Source organism: Echiichthys vipera (genome assembly GCF_963691815.1).
Source record: "Echiichthys vipera genome assembly, chromosome: 5".
Lineage (NCBI taxonomy): Eukaryota > Metazoa > Chordata > Actinopteri > Perciformes > Trachinidae > Echiichthys > Echiichthys vipera.
The window spans coordinates 30563626-30582330 of NC_139830.1; the positions used below are offsets into that span (position 1 = coordinate 30563626).

Genomic DNA, 18705 nt, shown 5'->3' on the forward strand with positions numbered 1-18705 from the left:
TGAGCAGAGAGCTGGATGTCTTTTCTGCCTGGAGACGACAACAACTAAATCTGATTGGATAACTTTATTTTCAAGGTTTAGGAAACTTACACTGTCATTTCTGAAGCAAACTTAAATTAGAATTCAAAGAGATAATTGCTATTACTACTAATTGAAATAAATTTAATATTGCAGAAAATTAATAGTAGCAATAATAGTAAGTAATGATGTTATTAATGTGACTAATGATGATTATGGCAATGAATAAACAAAATTGCTTGAAACGGAAATTAGCATTGCAATGCCGATATCATCCTAACTATAAATAACTCCTATAGCGGACATAACTCCTAAAACCGAGGCAAACAAGTAGTGCTTAGTCCACTGGATGTTACTGTTCATTTGTATCATTGCAGTGTTTACGGATTTAAAATAAAAAATGTAATTAAAAAGTCTGTTAGTTCAATGCTAGGGAAAATTAGCATAGCGATGGCAGCGGCATGCTAAGATAAGATCCATGTCACCTGCTTATAAAACGACACGTGTGCTGATACTTCCTGTCAAAATGCTTTAGTGTTACTTAGAGGCTTTCATGACCGAAAGAACGAGGTGGCGGGTACAAGCGGCCGATATGTGTTTTCTCAGGAGGGTGGCTGGAGTCTCCCTTAGAAATAGGGTGAGAAGTTCATGACTTCCTGTCCCGTCCTGTTTCCATTGTAGCAGCCAATAGCGTTGGGCGTTGCTGGTTGCCAGGGTTGTCTGTTGTTGGGTGCAGCTACTGTAGACTGGCACTGGGTGAAATGGAGTTTGCCAATCATGCAGCTGCTTCGGAGCCTCAGTGAAGGGGGCGTTATTTGTCCCAGCAGCTGAGTGACCGGAGACGGGCAAAAACCAGAGTCAATATAGGCCAAGCATTCACTCCATGGACTGAGATAAAGGAGTTCAACGGCATTAAAACGCACGGCAAAATGGCTAAGTTTCTCCTTGATCGCTAAGATCACTTTCATCTTTACTTAGCTGTGATGGCTAACGGCTAACAGTAACTGTCAGTCAAAACAGGGGATGGGTTCAAACAGACTCAAACAGGCTCCGGGCTGTAGGCTACTGGGCCGGGTCTGACCAACCTAGCACCAAGACTGGTGGTGTTATATTTTGTGTTTGTGACTGCGATCTTGAGACACTAGATGGCGGTATTATGCTCATTCTCCATATTCAACCTTTAATTTTGTTAGACTAGTTAGTTTATTTTCTTCCGTCTATAGTGTGTGCTACAGTCAGCCCGAAAAGTCGGTTTAACCAAGAAGTTTTATTATGAAACAATAATAATTGGAGATAAATGCACCATTGGAAAATGGAATGTGGCACAGAAATCGTTATGTTTTGCCTTTGTTATAAATTCAGCACCCTTTCCTTTAATGTGGTACACTGACTTAATGACCGGAGTATGTTGAATATAGTTTACCAAAATATTGAAAATAGGTTTGAGGGTTTTCAGCAGGTTGTGAATAATAATATATGTTGCAGCCAGAATACACAAACATACTCCGTAACGTTAACGTAATGTAACGTTACTTAAAGAAACAGTTTTTCATTAAGGTCTACGCTAGACAGTATCACATATATCCCTTAATAATGTGCAGAGACCAGTGATCAATGAGAAGAAGCAGATAATTGCTGTTCACTCAAGTTCCTGTTCTGTTGCTTTAGCTGAGTGTTACTGTAGCACAGACACCCTGAAGCTCAAAGATTATTTGTCCCCCATGATACACATATATTTATTATTAGGGCTATCAACAGAACTTGTTTATTTAGATGAATTAATGAAAATAACACATCAAAAGAGATTACGCAGATTAATCGCTCTGTATGATGCTCATTGAGCCCATACGTCACTAAACATACAGCCGTTCACAGTAGATTTGTTATCAGAATCTGAAATACTTTAGTGATCCCTGGGGGAAATTATTTTTGCTACAAAACTCAAGATGTACAAACAACAAATATTATACAGACTAAACAGAAATAAGAAAAACTTTTAAGAAATATATAGAAGATCAAAAATACCAGACTAATGTGAAAAGAAGATTGTTTATGACTGAGTCCGTATTACAGAGAGGAGGTGACAGACTCTCCTAGGGATGCATTGTATAGTTAACATAATGGAAGCAGATGACAAAATGTTGCCCAGTGAATGAAGCGCCATATTCCTGCATTGACCATCTCCATAGTGTTGTCAGCCGGGAGAAGCTACAGGACTCAGGAGGGACCTCCAGCCACTTCCACGCCAGAGTGCAGTGGCATTACGCACTACAGTCACTGGCCCTCATTTATCAAACGAACATATGGCAGAAAAACGTGCATTAGACCATTTCCTGGCAAACTTCGGCATTTATCAATTTGGACGTGAGCGGGAGCTACGATCAAATCTCACGTCTGGTCTGAGGTCGTGTACGCAAATTTGAGCCTGTGTATTTGCGGTGCAGCACAGCAAAACCTGGCTGAAAATAATTAACAAACCTCAGCTGTCATTAAGCATAAGCAGTCACATATTAAGAACAGATCAAAACGGATTCTTAAATGAATAAAAAAAAAAAAATTGTGGTTGGAGCATTTGATTGTATTCATGTGCGTCTGAAGGCACCATCCATGAATGATAACGCATTCATCAATTGCAAAAACTACCACTCGATAAATGTGCAGGTGATTTGTGATGCCAAGCTATCGCTTTTTAACGTGGTGGCCAGGTGGCCAGGGGGGGACACACAATTCTTTTATATTTTAAAACAGCTCGGCTCCAGCCCCCCGCGACCCCGACAGGGACAAGAGGTTGAAGATGAATGAATGAAAAGGAAAGCGCACTGCAGAGCCAAAGTCATCTCCTCGTTTAGTGGCTACCCTCGATAAATTGCATTAAATCAAACAAGGTATCAGATGATTAACATCTTGGTATGGTTCTTTTAGACGACAAAGGTTATCCTCTAACGGAATACCTAATAACCCCGCTGGCAAACCCCGCTACAGAGCAGGAGCGCAGGTTCACACACATGGCCCCCTTTAATCCACTCTTAAGACTGCCAAAAAAACCATCTTTATTTTGCTCCATCTCGGATGTCAGGATGCCGATCTGTGTGTCGGAAAAGTGTCTTTTCTTCCCAGCGTTTCTCCTCTGCATGTTTGACCTTAGTGGGCGAGGCCTCCGAACCAGGAATATTTAAGGGCGTAACATGTTAATGACGATTAAATTCAGCCGCCGCATTTATCAAGGCCCGCTCATTCGTACGCTGAGATTGGTCCGATACGAATGTTTCATAAATCACACGTGGGTCCTGTCATACGACCAATTCTGCGCTCAGAACTGCGCCCGTTTTCACGCAAGATTGATAAATGAGGCCCACTGTGTTTACCTTCATCAAAGTGGCTGCACTATCACCATACAGATGTCTACACACATCAGACTGCTCAGTTATAACGCCATTTTCTCTGTTATCGGCTGAGATGGAGGGCGCAGCTTTTCAGTGTTTACACTGTATAAATTAGCCTAGCAGCTAGCACACTTAATAAATGAATAAAACAAAACACCACAGTGAATTCCAGCCTGCACTCACATTTTATATCCTAACATTGTTGAAACAAGGCAGCTAATATTGCTTCTTTTCTCTTCGCTGACTTTCAGGCTTTACTCAAGAACTGGAGCCAGTTGCCCTCCTCTGCACATGCTACACAGTGCTTTCCAGAGCCTTAGCAAACAGACTCAAGGACTTCTTGGAAATAATTGTTATGCAGATCAATCGTACTGTTTACATGGTAGAACAACCATGGACAACATTTTCATAAGATAAGAAGTTATTGATGTGTTTTTTTTTATTATAATGTTGCATTTGGTTTTGTCTCTGTGGACAAGGAGAAAGCTTTTGATTCCTACCCGGACCTTTTAGTTTTGGTGATGTTTTTTTGGCTTGGGTTAGTTAGTGTATGGTGGAGATGGGGGCAGGGCTGGGTTTGCCAGTCCCTGTACAGAAAGTGATAAGACAGGGTCCTCTCTTGGGTCAGCTTTATTGTCTAGCTGTTGATCAGCACACTGGTCTTTCACTGCCGGGGTCCTCCAACCTTGATTGTCCTCCTACTGTCTCTATTTATTATTAGAACTTTTACTTATGTTGAGGGAGATATTGAGATTATCCTCATTTTCAATGCTGTAGTAGTTAAAATATTGACAGTGGTTACAGTCATTTGAAAGTGATTACACAACAATATACTATACATTAAACAAGAAACAGACTTTTATCTGAAACATTTACAATTAGAAACAGTGCATTCAATCTCAGGATGTGCTGTAGCGCATTCCCAGAGCTAGGGATATCATAAAAAAAGCAGCTCGCCAACATCAGAATCAGAATCAGGTTTATTGCTAAGTATGTTGGACATACAGAGAATTTGACTCCGGCTTATGCTTTGCTCACAGTTTCCAAACATTTAACAGGACAAACCTAAACATAACAATAACAATAACATTTACAGAACAATAACAGAACAATAACAGAACAACACAGAACAATAATTTAAGATAAAAAATAGAGGTAATATTAAAAATAGGTTAACAAGTAAATATGAGAAATTTAAAATAGAAAGATAAAATAATTGTGCAAAGTAAAGTGACCAGGCTGTTATAAATATCTTTGTTATGTTATTTACAATGATATACATAAGGTGCATAAGGTGCATTTGTCTTTGGCATGTGTGTGTGATGTGTCGGGTGGGGTCAATTGTTCAGCAGTGTGACGGCCTGGGGGTAGAAACTGTTTTTATGTCGTATAGACTCGAGGAAGTGAAGGGAAGGATATCTATATTTTGTTCTCCAGCCAGGGGGATGTTCAATGTTAGCAGGACACTCTGTCCCTGTATGAAAAGGCCACATCTGCACAGGTGAATTGGGCAAAGGGTTGTCCCCTGTTGTTGGATCAGACAGAGCCCAGGCTGCCCGGAGGGCTCAAGTGGGAGAAGGAGGGACTGAAAGTGTTGGAGTTTTTTTGGGCACTGAAGGTTTTAAAACAAAACATCTGAGGGACCTTTGGAGAAATTGTGTGCTCTGTTGTAGAAATGGAAATCATTGCCACCCCAGTTGTCATATAGTGGAAGAGTCCAGGTTGCCAATAACTTGTTTGACTCAACCCTTATCAACTCGCATAGACTCATTGCTGTGACACCACTGAGGAGCCTGATAGAGGAAGTTCAGAGAACCATCCTGGACTTCTTCTGGCTGATGCACATCCAGTCCAAAATCATGTCATTTAAACTGAACAAAGACTGCTGTATGATATTGGCCCAAGCTTGTTTGGTATAGCCCTAAAGCTGTCGAGGAGAGCTGGGCGGTTGGGCTACAATAAACAGCTTTTCCATAAAGGCTCAAAATTAGGGATGCTCGATATTGGCTTTTCTGTCGATATCCGATATTCCGATATTGTCCAACCCTTAATTTCCGATACCGATATCACCCGATACCGATATATGTAGTCTTTTTACACCAAAATTGTTAAGATAACAAAATCACATATCACCTAATATGGAATTAACACATTATGCCTAATTTATTGTGATGACCCACTGGATGCATACATAAATGCAACACGGCTTTTCAAATGTAAACACAGTCTGTACAAAATAAGTTATTGAAGAAAGTGCTATTCATTTATTTGTTTGTGTTTTTAGAGAGAATATTTTGCCTCAAACAACACTACAGACAACATCACAACAAGGAAGATGCATAGCTTCAGTCCAGAGTAGTAAACAAACTTAGTTTTATTTTTCCAGACTGAGTAACGACTGAGCCGTAACTTGGCAAATAATACAATCAATAAATTAGCAGTCAAGCTCAACATGCTAACCTGTATTGGATCTAATGGATACAGCACCAGAAATTAGCTTCTCGACGTGACTGTAAACAATGCTGTGCAATTCGGGTCAGCACTGGTCTGAGAAATACTTGCGACTGGGCATGGCATAACGGGGCTCGAGGAACTCCACACGTTTGGTGAATCCGGCATCTTGAACGATAGAAAAAGTTTGTTTCTCGGTGTCGGCTGTTGCTTCTTTTCATCACTTTGCTGCACAGATGTAGCGTATAACTCTGCATGATTCTTCTTGAGGTGGGTGATCAAACTTGATGTATTAAAGGAAGACGCCGTGCAGTCATTGCAAAGCGCAAATATACTGTTAGTAGGTGACACTTGGAAATACTTCCAAACCACGGACATCTCCTGCACCGGGAGAGCTGAAGCTTGTTAGCCACGGTTAGCAACCTACGAGTGAAGCGTGTTGTTGTTGTTATACGTCATCAAGCACGCGCCTGTAAACGGCCCGTGTTGCATTCAGGTACACTCGGAAATGCTGAAGCCTACAGAACTAACATCGGTTGTAAAAACCCGATACCGATAATTCCCGATATTACATTTTTAACTCAATTTCGGCCGATAATATCGGTGGGCCGATATTATCGGACATCCCTACTCTAAATGTTGCAGTCTGCCAGTCTGCACCAAAACGGCCCTCTCATAAGGAAGACACCTTATAACAACAACAACAGCAACAACAACAACAACAACAAAACCTTTATACAGAGCAGCAATGTGGAGGTGGTGCTGGTTCTGTAGGGACTGCTGATGATGGACAAGATACAGGCCTTCAGGTAGTGATGTCCAAATGAAGCTTCATGAAACATTTTCATTATCCCCTTGATTTTACACTAGATGGAGCTCTTTGTTCAACAAAGGGTTGAAATCACACTGAATCACCATTCATTGAGCGCTTTTCTTTAAACCAAGAGCTCCATCTAGTGGACTCAACAAATACAACTAATGCTTCACGAAGCTTCATTTGGACGTCACTACCTTCAGTCACTTATGGACTTCAGAGGAAGGGTGTTTGTTTAAGGGATTAAGGGATGATGTAAACGCTGTCACCCTACAATGGATTTATAAAACACCTTCCATTCTCTGCTCATCTCTCTTTGTCTCATCTCTTCTCTCCTCATCTCTTTTTGTGTCATCTCTTCTCTGCTCATCCCTTTTTGTCTCTTTCACTGTTTGTCTTGTCTCGTCGCTTCTTTACCCTTCTTGTCTCTTTTCATCTCTCTTTTTCATCTCTTCTTTTCTCTTTTTGCCTATTCTTTGCTTCTCTCCTCATCCCTTTTTGTCTTGTCTCCTTTTGTCTTGTCTCATCTCGTCTCTTCTCTACCCTTCTTGTCTCTTTTCATCTTGTCTCTTCTCTTCTTTTCACTTCTCTTTTTGTCTTTTCTCTTCTTGTCTCGTTTGTCTCAACTCTTCAGGTCTTGTATTTTTTGTCTCTTCTCATCACATCTGTTCTCTTCTCTGCTTGTCTCTTTTTGCCTCGTCACGTCATTTCTCGTCTCGTCTTATCTGATCTTTTCTCGTCTCTTCTGCTTTCATCTCTTTTTATCTCATCTTTTTTTTTTTTGACTTAACTCTTCTCGTTTTGTCATTTCATCTCTTCCTATCTAATCTGTTCGATTCTTTGCTCTTCTAATCTCGTTTCTCGTGCCTCTATTCGTCTCTTCACGTCTCATCACTTCCCGTCTCTTTTCATCTCTTCTCTGCCATCCAAAGCTGTAAAGATGTAACAGCCCTGAGTTCAGCTGCCTTAAGGCCTTTGATTTGGGCTCTGGGTAGTTAATTTTCCACAATCCAGTCTAACCCATGGAATCACTACATTTTCTGCTTCATTGGCCTGTTTGTTTTGCAAGTGGATTTTAAATCCTGAGCCTGCAGATAAACAATGATCTGCAGAAAAAAAGTGTCCAAGTGTCTCCTGAGGGAATCACAACTAGCTGTCAGCTTTTTCAGTCCAGAAGCTGCTGCAGCTCTTCGGTGCCGCCTGTGAGTCTGCTCTCTCTGGAGATTTTCCCTTCTCGTGTTAATGGAAATGTCAGTTAACGTTTCATCCCCTGTGGTTGTTTCCTCTTCATTCATTAGTATTCCATCTTCAGACTGTCCTCCTCTGCTCTCCACACTGAGAGGCTGCCTTTATGTGCTCCGGCTCAGCTGTATGCCATACATGTGCAACGTCTCCGGAGACTTGTGCATTATCACTGGGGGACAGATAACCATAATGTGGTGTGGAGGTCGCTAGGTTCAGCCCACTTCGCTGCTCAATGACAAACCACCGCCTGATGCTCTGTGGAAAGGTTCACCTGTTCCCCTCCCCCTATTGTAGTCTGCCTTTTATCAGCACCTCACAGCTTGAGCAGCCAGCGTTTGAGGTGTGCATGTTTGTGGGTGGGTGTGTGGGTGGGGGAGTGTCTTTATGGACAGCCATGACAGCTGACATTCTCAGAGAAGCACAGGAAGACGTTAGCACAGGAGACACTGGGATGGAGTCACAGAAGGAAGAATGATGGAGTTTGGCCATAATGGAAGTTGACGGCCAAACGGCAGCATCTGCAGGAGGAGGACTAACCCCTCCCCCTCTTCCTCTCCTCTCTCACCTAATCTCCTGTCTTCCATACAGAGCCCCTCATCTCAGCAGAAATAAAAACACCATGTCTCCCTTACTGTGCATTTCCTATTTCTCCCCCTCCCTCCTGGCAACACCTTTATTCATGGTCCCACTGTGGGGATTAAACTAAGATTGCAAAAACATGCACTGATGTCTGCTTGTGCCAACCATATTTTATTTTGTTATTTTGAGTGACAAATTCTGACAAGTAGTAGATTGGAAAGTTTAATGCATGTTTAAGCCTTATTTAACCCTTTAACATTACAATATTGTTTTAGCTGTAGGGGTATTAAAGCTATAGTGAATATGTTGATTTATTTATTTAGTAAATGTTGAAAGAACAACAAGAAGATTACAATTGAGAGACATTAGGTCAAAAAAAGTACATGCAAAGGAAACACAGAAAACCCACAAGGGGCTTGGCATGCTGGGTTCCCTACAGTTATTCAACAATATTTATCATTATGGGGAGAAAAAAAAAGAGAAAGTTAAAATAAATGAGAAAGTAGGCGAGAAGGGAAAGAGTTCCATATCTTGGAGCCTCTGTAATTGATGCTTAATTGGGATGAGGTGGCTACAATTGGGGGGCACGAAGATGAGCTGCTTTTCTAGTGGGATAATTGTGAAAATAAGTGTTAGGGGTGAAGAGATTACAAAAAAAGAGACAGTATTTTGTTAAGGGATCCATGGACAAATTGAGCAACTTCAAGGTCGTTGATTTGATGAATGTTCTTCAAATTATTCCAATGTTTTTTCATTTTTTTACGTGACAAGTGAAACATGAGGTATCCAAGATATGTTTTCATCAATAAGAACTGAACTGAAGAACTGTTCATTTTACATTAACTATGTAAACATTATCAATCATCACAGTTATATAATCGTGGTTGATTTGTTGATGGTAAAAGGCAGATTGGAAGATGATCTGATATGTCCATACAGAGGATCCATGAGTTCATTTTATTAAATATACATTGGTGAAAATATTTTCAATCAGAGTGGCTGAGGTTTCAGGAAAAAAAAGTTTAACAGGAGGTTCACAGCCTTTTTCTGAAAGTGTACCTGAGACCAAATACAAATAAACCAAAAAGAAAATTCCTCCCCATAACCCTCAAACCAACTTTATAAAAGCTGAAACAAGGCTGACAGATGAGGACATTCAACAAACAAATGTTCCAATGTCTCAGGTTGAGAGCAGAAAACAAGTCCTCCCCTAGCTCCGGATCAAGGTGCGCCCTGTATCTGTTTGTAGCTATCACCCTGTGTACAACCCTCGACTGAAGGTCAGCTGTCCGCTTCTCAATGGACACCTTCTACAGGCAACGTCAACTGCCTTTCGGGGAAGAGTCTTGACCAAAGTCCATCTTGACCCCTTTACTCCTTCCAAGGACTCCTTCCAACTTCACAAAAAGTTGATACATTTCTGTCTTTTCTGCATCCTGAAACTTACTGAGGTGAGTGATTTTAAAAGAAAGCAGCAGGCCTCCTCCTTCCTGCCAGTCCCCCATAGCTGGTGCGATGGACAACGCAGGGAAACTGCATTTCCTGCCCTCAGTCCAAGGTGGCCCCCAAAAACCCACATTCCTGGAATTTCATCCAAAGAACTTGCAGTCTTTACCACCTGCCAAGCCTGCAAGACTGAGGAGTAAAACAGGTGTCAGTGTGGTAAGGTCCACCTCACTGAGGTGTAAAAGGAAAAGCTGTTTGTAGTAGACCAACCTGCCAGCTCGCCTTAGCTGTGTCCAGGCCAAAATAAGTGTTTTTGCTGTTTGCACTCTAAAAGCAGCAATCTTTGCCTAGATATTTACCTGTCCCCCTTCAGCTACAGGCAAGTAAGGGACTGCTGCCCTGACCCAATGTCGACCCGACCAGAAAAAATCCTAAATATGCCTTTAGATGTCCTCGATCAGACCTCTAGGTGGCGTCAAAGTAAAAAGTCTGTGCCAAATGGTTGAGGCAACCAAGTTATTAGTAACCAGAACTATTCCTCTACAGGACAGCTGGGGTAGCAACCATTTCCACTTAGTTAACCCAGCACACACCTTTTCCTTCACTCCCTCACAGTCACACAGCACAACCCCTCAGAGTGCACAATGGCCAGGCTATATAGTTCTTCTGATAGACAACCCTGTCTTATTCCTCTCTGCACTACAATTGGCTGACTCAGCCTAGCTCCCATTTTACATACATTGTGCACCACTATACAACAAACTAACCCAAGACAAAAACCATTTGCCAATACCAAATGCCCTGTGTGCAGAAAAAAAAAAGTGATCCACCCTGTTGAGTGCTTTCTCCTGATCCAAGATTCAAGATTCAAGACAGCTTTATGTATCCACGAGGGGAAGTTCATTTCACAAAAAAGGGGGTAGGAAAGGGGGACATGACAGGAGGATGGGAGGAGGAGAGGATTCAAAATAACAGCCCCCACACTGTGTTCCTGTGGGGAGTAATGGGGGGGGGGGGGGGGGGGGGGACAGCACAAAAGCACATATAAGCACACTTTACAACAAAAAACAATTCGCATCAGGGAACAGGGAAAAGGTGCGGGAGGTTTTCCACCAACCAGCTATCCAGTCAGTGTTGCAAAGTTGCCATGGAGATGTCCTTGATTGGGTCCCAGACAGAGTCAACAATCAACAGGTGTCTGTGAGAGGAAGGGAGGGTGGAAGTAATGAGTAATATCCCAGCATCAACATTATGCAATCTACATATGTCAATGACATCACGCATAAAAAATACATTATCCATAATTGATCTTTCAGGAACACAGTAAGTCTGTTCCGGCTGCACAATAAACTCCAGTATGTTATTAAACCTGGTGGCCAAGGCTCTGGAAAGCACCTTTTAATCCATGCAAAGGAGAGCAACTGGCCTCAAGTTCTTTAACAGGGCCAGGTCTCCTTTTTTTGGTAACTGCGAAAGCACAGCTCACTGACAGGACACCGGGAGAGAGCCTGTTCTAAAACAATCTAAAAACACTGCATGCCGCAAGAAATCTGCAGAAAGACCGTTGATTCCAGGCGCCTTCCCTGATGTCACCTGGTTCATGGCATTTGTGAGCTCCTCCAGTGACAGCTCACGATCCAAGATGGATTTCTCCCTGGGCTAACCTCCCAGATTCTCCACATGACACCATAAAACTGACTGCAGTCCTCTGCAGCAAAAAGATCGGTGTAGAAGCTGACCGCATGACTCCTCATCTCATCAGGGTTGCTAGTTGTTCTCCCTCCCGGAAGCTTGAGACAGGTCATCTGTTTTTTCTGCACAGTCGATCTCTCCAAGTTGAAAAAGAAGGAGGTTGGAGCGTCCATATCTCGAGTTGGAGGAAGTGACACCTTCACCCTTACCTGCAAAAAATTAACTTAAATACAACCCCTTCTCTTGCAGTTGTTGGGCCACAACTGCATCAGGGGTTCTCTGAAGGCCCTGCTGCATACCATGAATGCTGGCTTCAAGTGCTTCCACTGCAGTTTTAACTCTAGTGGTGGAATGAGATGTATATTGCTGACAAAACAAGCTTATTTGAGTTTTGCCAACATCCCACCACTGACTCAAAGAGTTGAAATTGTTTTTCTTTAGCCTCCACTGCTGCCAAAACATGTTAAAGCTTTGGAAAAACTGTTTGTCCTGAAGAAGTTTATCATTTAAAGACCAGAGGCACTTCACTCTTTCAGCTGGTGTGATGATTAATGTGGTAAGAACCAAATGGTGATTGGTGAAACCAACTGTGATGATGTTAATGTGGATTAATCTGTTAATCTGAGTTGAGGCTATGTGATATATATATATATATATATATATATTCTATCCAGTCTTGTTGCGCTCTATTGTTATTACATCTAACCCAAGTGTATTGTCTTGAAAGTGGATGTTTGATTCTCCATGTATCCAGCAGATCTAAACGAGTGATGACAGATTGTAGACTTATAGAAGAGTGTGGGTGCGACTCCTCACTGGTCCTTTCTATTGTAAAAACCCAGCGTGCAGTCGAAATCCCCACCAATGATTATTTGGTTCTGGCTGTTATTCCTCAGTTCATTGTCCAGCTGGTTAAAAAGTGCTCCCGGATTAGGGGCATAGATGTTAATTAAACAAAACACAGAGCCCTCAATTCCAGCTCTAAGAATCAGAAGCCAATCCTTCACCACTTCAGTGGAGGCTAAAATAGTTACGTTAGCTGCAGTTTTAAAAACAACAGCTACTCCAGCACTATTATTGGAGCCGTGGCTGAGAGCAAAAGGGCCCTTCCAGAATAAGCCCCAGTCAACTTCATCGGCAGGAGTGGTGTGTGTTTCCTGCAAAAATAACACATCCAGGTTCTTCTGAAGTGCAACTTCAGATATCAGCGCTGTTTTCTGTCTGTCTCTTCCACCATTGATGTTTAAGGACCCTATATTAAGGCTCTTCATGGTTAAGTCAGAGAATAAAGACGGATAGGATAAGATAATAGAACAGTAATAAAAAGAAAACACCTTGGTATAAATGATCAGGATTATCCTTTGTATCCTTTCCACATTTAAAACACTTCTGTCCTGAACTCCCGTACACAATATAGGAGCCATCCTCGTGCTTCACTCTGAATGACAGCTCCATGGTTTGAGTGGGCGAGTCCAGGAACATAAACACTTGTCTCCACAGAGACTGAACGTGCTTCAGTTTGGGATCTTTACATCCTAGTAAACAGTTTTTAAACTGCTTGCAAATTTGCCGAACTTCCGCAATTTGTTCTCTAACAGTTCGTTCGGTATAAACTGTGGGACTCTGGACACGGTAATCCTTGTCAAAGGTACTGAAAGCGGGGAAACCTGCAAAAACAAGTCCTTGATAAAAAACACATTGGTGAACACATGGCTCGTCCTTGAGGAACAAAACCACAGCTTTGTTCATTCTGGACGCATAGAGCAGATTGTCATGTCCTACCTGTTCCCCCGCAGCCAGCAGAACCTCCTTCACACTTACGGTGCTATTCTGTGGGACAATGCGCACTCCCTGCTGCCAGAGAACACCCCCTACAGCCGCTGAGAAAGTCAGGACACACTTTAAAAAACGTATTAAAGCCTTACCTGATCATGCACAAAGGAAATTTGGGTATTTGTTTTTATATAATCTGTTTTTTCATTACCGTAGAATAACAATCTTTATAAATTCATACAATTTAATTGAAGTGAAAGCAAGAGACTTAATGTCAACAGTGTAAGAGTTCTTACTACGTTATATGCTGTCATTTACTATCACATTTTGCAAGTAATATTAGCCGCTCTTTTTCACCAATGTTAGGCTGAAAAATTGCTGAAAAGACTGAAATTCACCACATTGTTCTGTTGGGATTGAGCTATGAGAAGAGGAAGTCCACTACGAAAGTGTGAACACTGAGTCACTGTAGCACTATGCCGTCCATCGCAGTTGAGGACAGAGACATGTGTTTGTAGAGCTCTCTGATACTGCAGCAGTCTGCTGTCGTTTTTAGGTGAATGGGTAAGCGTAATAACAAGCGTAATGCCCGGCGTGGCACTGGTTGGCGTTATACATTTTTTTCGTATTTAGTAGAATTAGTACTTTAATCTTTTTCAATCTTTGTAAGACTAATTCAGAGCAGACACCATCATGGATGCAGGAACTAGGGCTGCTGAGGGGCCTACAACACACAGGCTTACTAGGATCTAGGATATATTTGTATGTGGCATTATGTGTTTGAGAGAAAAAGAGAGAGTGCAGGACAAAACAAATACTTGCTCTGATTATCTAGCCAATATACAGTTCTCCTGTCCATCAAGTGTATGAGCTCCGCTGCAACTATGCTATGCTATGATATGTTAGTTTGTTGTATAGTGGTGCACAATGTATGTACCGCTGCTCTGTACCGCTGCTACGATGACCTAATTTCCCCTCCGGGATAAATAAAGTTATCTTTCTATCTATCTATCTATCTATCTATCTATCTATCTATGGTGAAATTTGGAGCTAGGCTTAGTCGGCCAATTCCAGTGCAGAAAGGAATCAGACAGGGTTATCCTCTATCAGGAGAACTATATAGCCTGGCCATTGAGCCCTTACTTTGAACTCTGAGGGGTTGAACTATGATAACTTGGTCATGGCCATGACCTCACCACTGGTGGTGCCCACACTGGATAGTGTCCAGTGTCATTTACATGATATGATGCATGTGATTCAATTTGATTGATGGCATATTCAAGGGGAACTGCTGTATATTGGAGTGGGGAGCAAATCAACCAATTATTTACATTCTAATGAGATACCACAAAAATGCACATGTGCTATTATAAATGCTATTATCTTGGTTTTGGGTGAACACTGAAGTAAAGTCACCATGCTGTTTTTGGTCGAGGCATGACACTGACACACATTGCTGCAGTCACAATGGTGGCAGTGGCTAACCTCATCGTTACGATGAATGGTGTCTGGCTCTAGCACTTATATTAGCCACCAAATGAGCTAATGGTGTTTTTCAGCAGTGCAATATGACACCCCTTATGCCAGGGCTACTCAATTGGCAGCCCCTGGGTCGAATCCTGTCCCGGATATTTATTCTACTTTATTTAATTTATATCCATTAATGTGATGCTCACATTTTTTCAATCCTTATTTTGTATCATTTTCGTCAACCGGCCCAAATTACACGTTAATTGAATAGCCCTGCCTTACACCCTGAAGAAGCCAAGGCAGACAGTGAAATAGAGCAGGTGTGATATCATTTCCACACTTCCCTGACCAATTGTCCTCTAGCAATGGATGGTTTACTCTGCTGCAAAATAGTTCACCGCTTTTGACTTATTGTGTTGCTTTCTTGGCTGGACCCCAGAAGGGCTCTATGCAAACCAATGTCTGTCACTGAGTGAATGACCAAGTGATGCAGTTACACCATTGGTTGGAGTGAGTGATGATGTGAGTTGGAGCTATCCCATTGGCTGTTGCTTTTTAGAAAATGAATAGCCCTGTCAGATGGTAATGACTTTGCCTAAGCTATTGCCACCAATCAGATCATCCACTTTGCTGTTGCTGTTGTTGTTGCCACCACCGTTTTGATGCCCATAGTGTGTGTGTGTGTGTGTGTGTGTGTGTGTGTGTGTGTGTGTGTGTGTGTGTGTGTGTGTGTGTGTGTGTGTGTGTGTGTGTGTGTGTGTGTGTGTGCACCTTCGTAACAGTGGACTAAGGCGTTGTGACACATTCACCAACAGTGGACCTACGGCAAACAGGGAAATTTTTTTTAGTCCCCTGTTGGTCATGCTTTATATCAAGCTAAAATCCTGTCTAATAACCTCTGGTGAATTTTTTCCAACTATTGCCAAGTGGGGACTTTAAGGTGTGTGAGAGTGTAAATCCATAATCTGCACTACATTTACTGGCTCGAGCAGGGATTTTAACAACCCACTCATACACGTCAAGACATGATTTGTCATTATATTTTTATAACCAAAATATAAAGGCTCAGCTCTAGAGGATGTCTTAAGTTTTGATCTCAACAAAAAAAACGGCTTTCCTGAAAGCAGGGGAGCAATAGGTATTTTAGACTCTAAGAAAGGAAGGAAACAAAGAAAGGACTACGATAAAATTAGAAAATAAATTTTCAGCAGTAAGATACTTTCTTTTCAGTGTGAATTAATTGCTAAAAACATTAGATTTGATTTGACCTTAGACCTTGTTCAGTCCCAAAATAGTCACCTGACTGTAACAGAATGCACATTTTCAGATTTAGTGGATGGCTTAACCATTTTCAAGCTTGATACTTTATTGAAATCAAGGGCTACTCAAAATGCAGCACTTTAAAATAAAAAAGGGGAAAAAAGAAAAAAATCCACAAGGATAATCTATTTCTCTATAGCCTCTCTATTACTATGAAAGTAAATGAAAAGCCATGAGGACCCCTGACAGGTCTTTGCAAAGTTTTGTCTGTGATCTGATGGAGAATTGGGAATAGGTGCACTCCCAGTAACAGGAGCAGGTATGGTTCAGTGGCTCTTGCAGGGAAGTACTTTAATAGTTTAAAAGTACCAGGTTGCTTATTTACTTGTGAATGTGAGAGAATAATTGATTACTTGAATTGCAAACCAAATGCTTTACATTACTCATCACAACTAAAAACTATACTAAGGATGTGTTTCTGACCTGCAGCCATTGCTGGGATTATTTAAGGGATCATACTTTCCAGATTTGTCCTATCAAAGTATCATCTCATGTTCTTCTCTTTACAACACACCCACACACACACACGCAATCATTTTGTTATGTGAAATGTTACTAACCTCTTTCATTCATTCTCTCTCTCTCTCTCTCTCCCTCTCATCCTCCTCCAGATGGTCACAAGAACAAAGAAAATATTTGTAGGAGGATTATCAGCCAACACAGTAATTGAAGATGTGAAGCAATATTTTGAGCAGTTTGGCAAGGTAAGATCATTTGGAGTGTGTTCTCCTGGCATGCTCTGTGTTTGTATGTGAGGGCTTGTGAGGTGCGCTTTTAAAGGTTCACTGCAGGTTGTTGCGTTAAGTGCTGCTGTGTGAGTTCTTTGGCAGACTGCTGATGGTCCTCTCTTGAGTTTGATTTACTACTGCTGCTGTCGCACACTGTGTAAGCTCAACTGTAACTAGTCTGCTGAGATGGGTGGAGTTAAGTCATCCTGCTGTCCAGAGTCAGCTGTGAAGAAGCATATCACTTTCATCTCCAAGACATGTTCACTTTAGTCTAGCACACAGCTGTTCTGTTGCTGTTCCGGGCTGACATTTATACTAGTATTCTGAGGCTACTGTGTGTGTGTGTGTGTGTGTGCGTGTGTGTGTGTGTGTGTGTGTGTGTGTGTCATTAACATAAATGCATATTCTAACCGAAAAGATTTAGGACACCCTACTCCCTCATACCTAGTGTTACCCCCTTGGGCTAAAATAACTTCAGTGAGACGCTTCTACCCTCTACCAGTCTCTGACATTTGTCTGAGGAAAGTTTGGTCCACTCCTCAATGCAAAGTTCTTTAACCTGTAAAGGGACCTTCACATGATTAGCTTTTTGCGCTGAGCTCACCGCGAGGTTCGGCGCAGAGACCCAGTAAACGGCTAAATCAACGTTAGTATTAAAACAACGAGCTCATAAACTGCCTATTCACAAACCTGGTGTGATGCTTATAAACCGTTTACGGTTTCATTACGTTTTCTTCCCAGATCGTGAAACGTCTTGAATGTAACGTTAAATAAATCGGGAAACTCGGAAAAACAATAAGTGTTTCCTCCATCTTTCTAGTCACTCTCTGGTTGCCTAGGAAACATAAATGTCACACTCATTGATTTCTCACTTGAAAGGTCAGTGGAAACTAATCAACTGATTTGAACTTTGAGCGCAGCTGCAGAGAGGCAATTCTGAGCGGTGCTACATTGGGCAATGCCACTACAGAGATATTGAATGGAACGGCTGGTGCAAAGCATTTTTACCACGTATCATATGGAGGGGCCTTTAGATGTTTGAGGGTTTTTTTGCATGCACAGCCTGTTACAAATCACCCCACAGCATCTCAGTGGGCTTTGAACGGGCCATTCCAGGACTCTCCACCTTAGTTTTCAGTCAGTCCTTGGTGGATTTGCTGGTATGTTTTGGGTTATTGTTATGTTGGAGGGTCCAGTTCAGATTCAGCTTTAATTTTCTCACATGTTCCTCAAGCTCCCTTTGATACACCGTAGAATTCATGATAGATTCTATGATGGTGAGCTGGCCAGGTCCTGCTGCAGCAAAGCATCCCTGAACCATGACACCAGAGGTTTGGTGTTATTGGGAGCAGCATTAGTGGTTAAAAAAGACGTTTTAATGCCTTCAACTCACCGCCCCAAGCTCATCAAGATTAGCCGCGGCAGGCTGTTAGCGTCACTCCGGAAAATCTCTGTTAATAGTTCATACACAAAAACAATTGTCTCGATGGCTTATTTGATGCCCAATTTGCCAAAAAAGACCCGAGGATGATTTTACACCGGAATTTCACTTCAAACCGAAAGACATGTTACATTACAGTGTTTCCATTTCAGCTCATTGTGAGAGTCTTTACTGAGTTTAGCTGACATTTAGAGGCGCGTTTCTTTTCTCTCCTCATTCTGGGGCCGGAGGCACGGCAGGGAGCTGCAGGAGCGACTCAGCAGTTTGCCAACCTGTTGCTCTGTTTCAACAATGTTAAGCTTTAAATTTGTGCATTCAGGCTGAAAATCAACACGGTGTCCTGAG

At 41.9% G+C, this 18705-nt stretch overlaps 1 protein-coding gene across 6 annotated transcripts in view; it reads left to right on the plus strand.

The window, feature by feature from the left end:
• LOC310947614 (RNA-binding protein Musashi homolog 2-like) overlaps positions 1-18705 on the plus strand; it is a gene marked incomplete at both ends in the record, with an annotated part of 337457 nt that overhangs the window by 105146 nt on the left and 213606 nt on the right. For all 6 annotated transcript variants that reach the window (XM_083914481.1, XM_083914482.1, XM_083914483.1 and 3 more), the window contains one exon: positions 16803-16895. In XM_083914481.1, coding sequence (XP_083770607.1) covers positions 16803-16895 — 93 coding nt within the window. The remainder of the gene's footprint in view (positions 1-16802; positions 16896-18705) is intronic.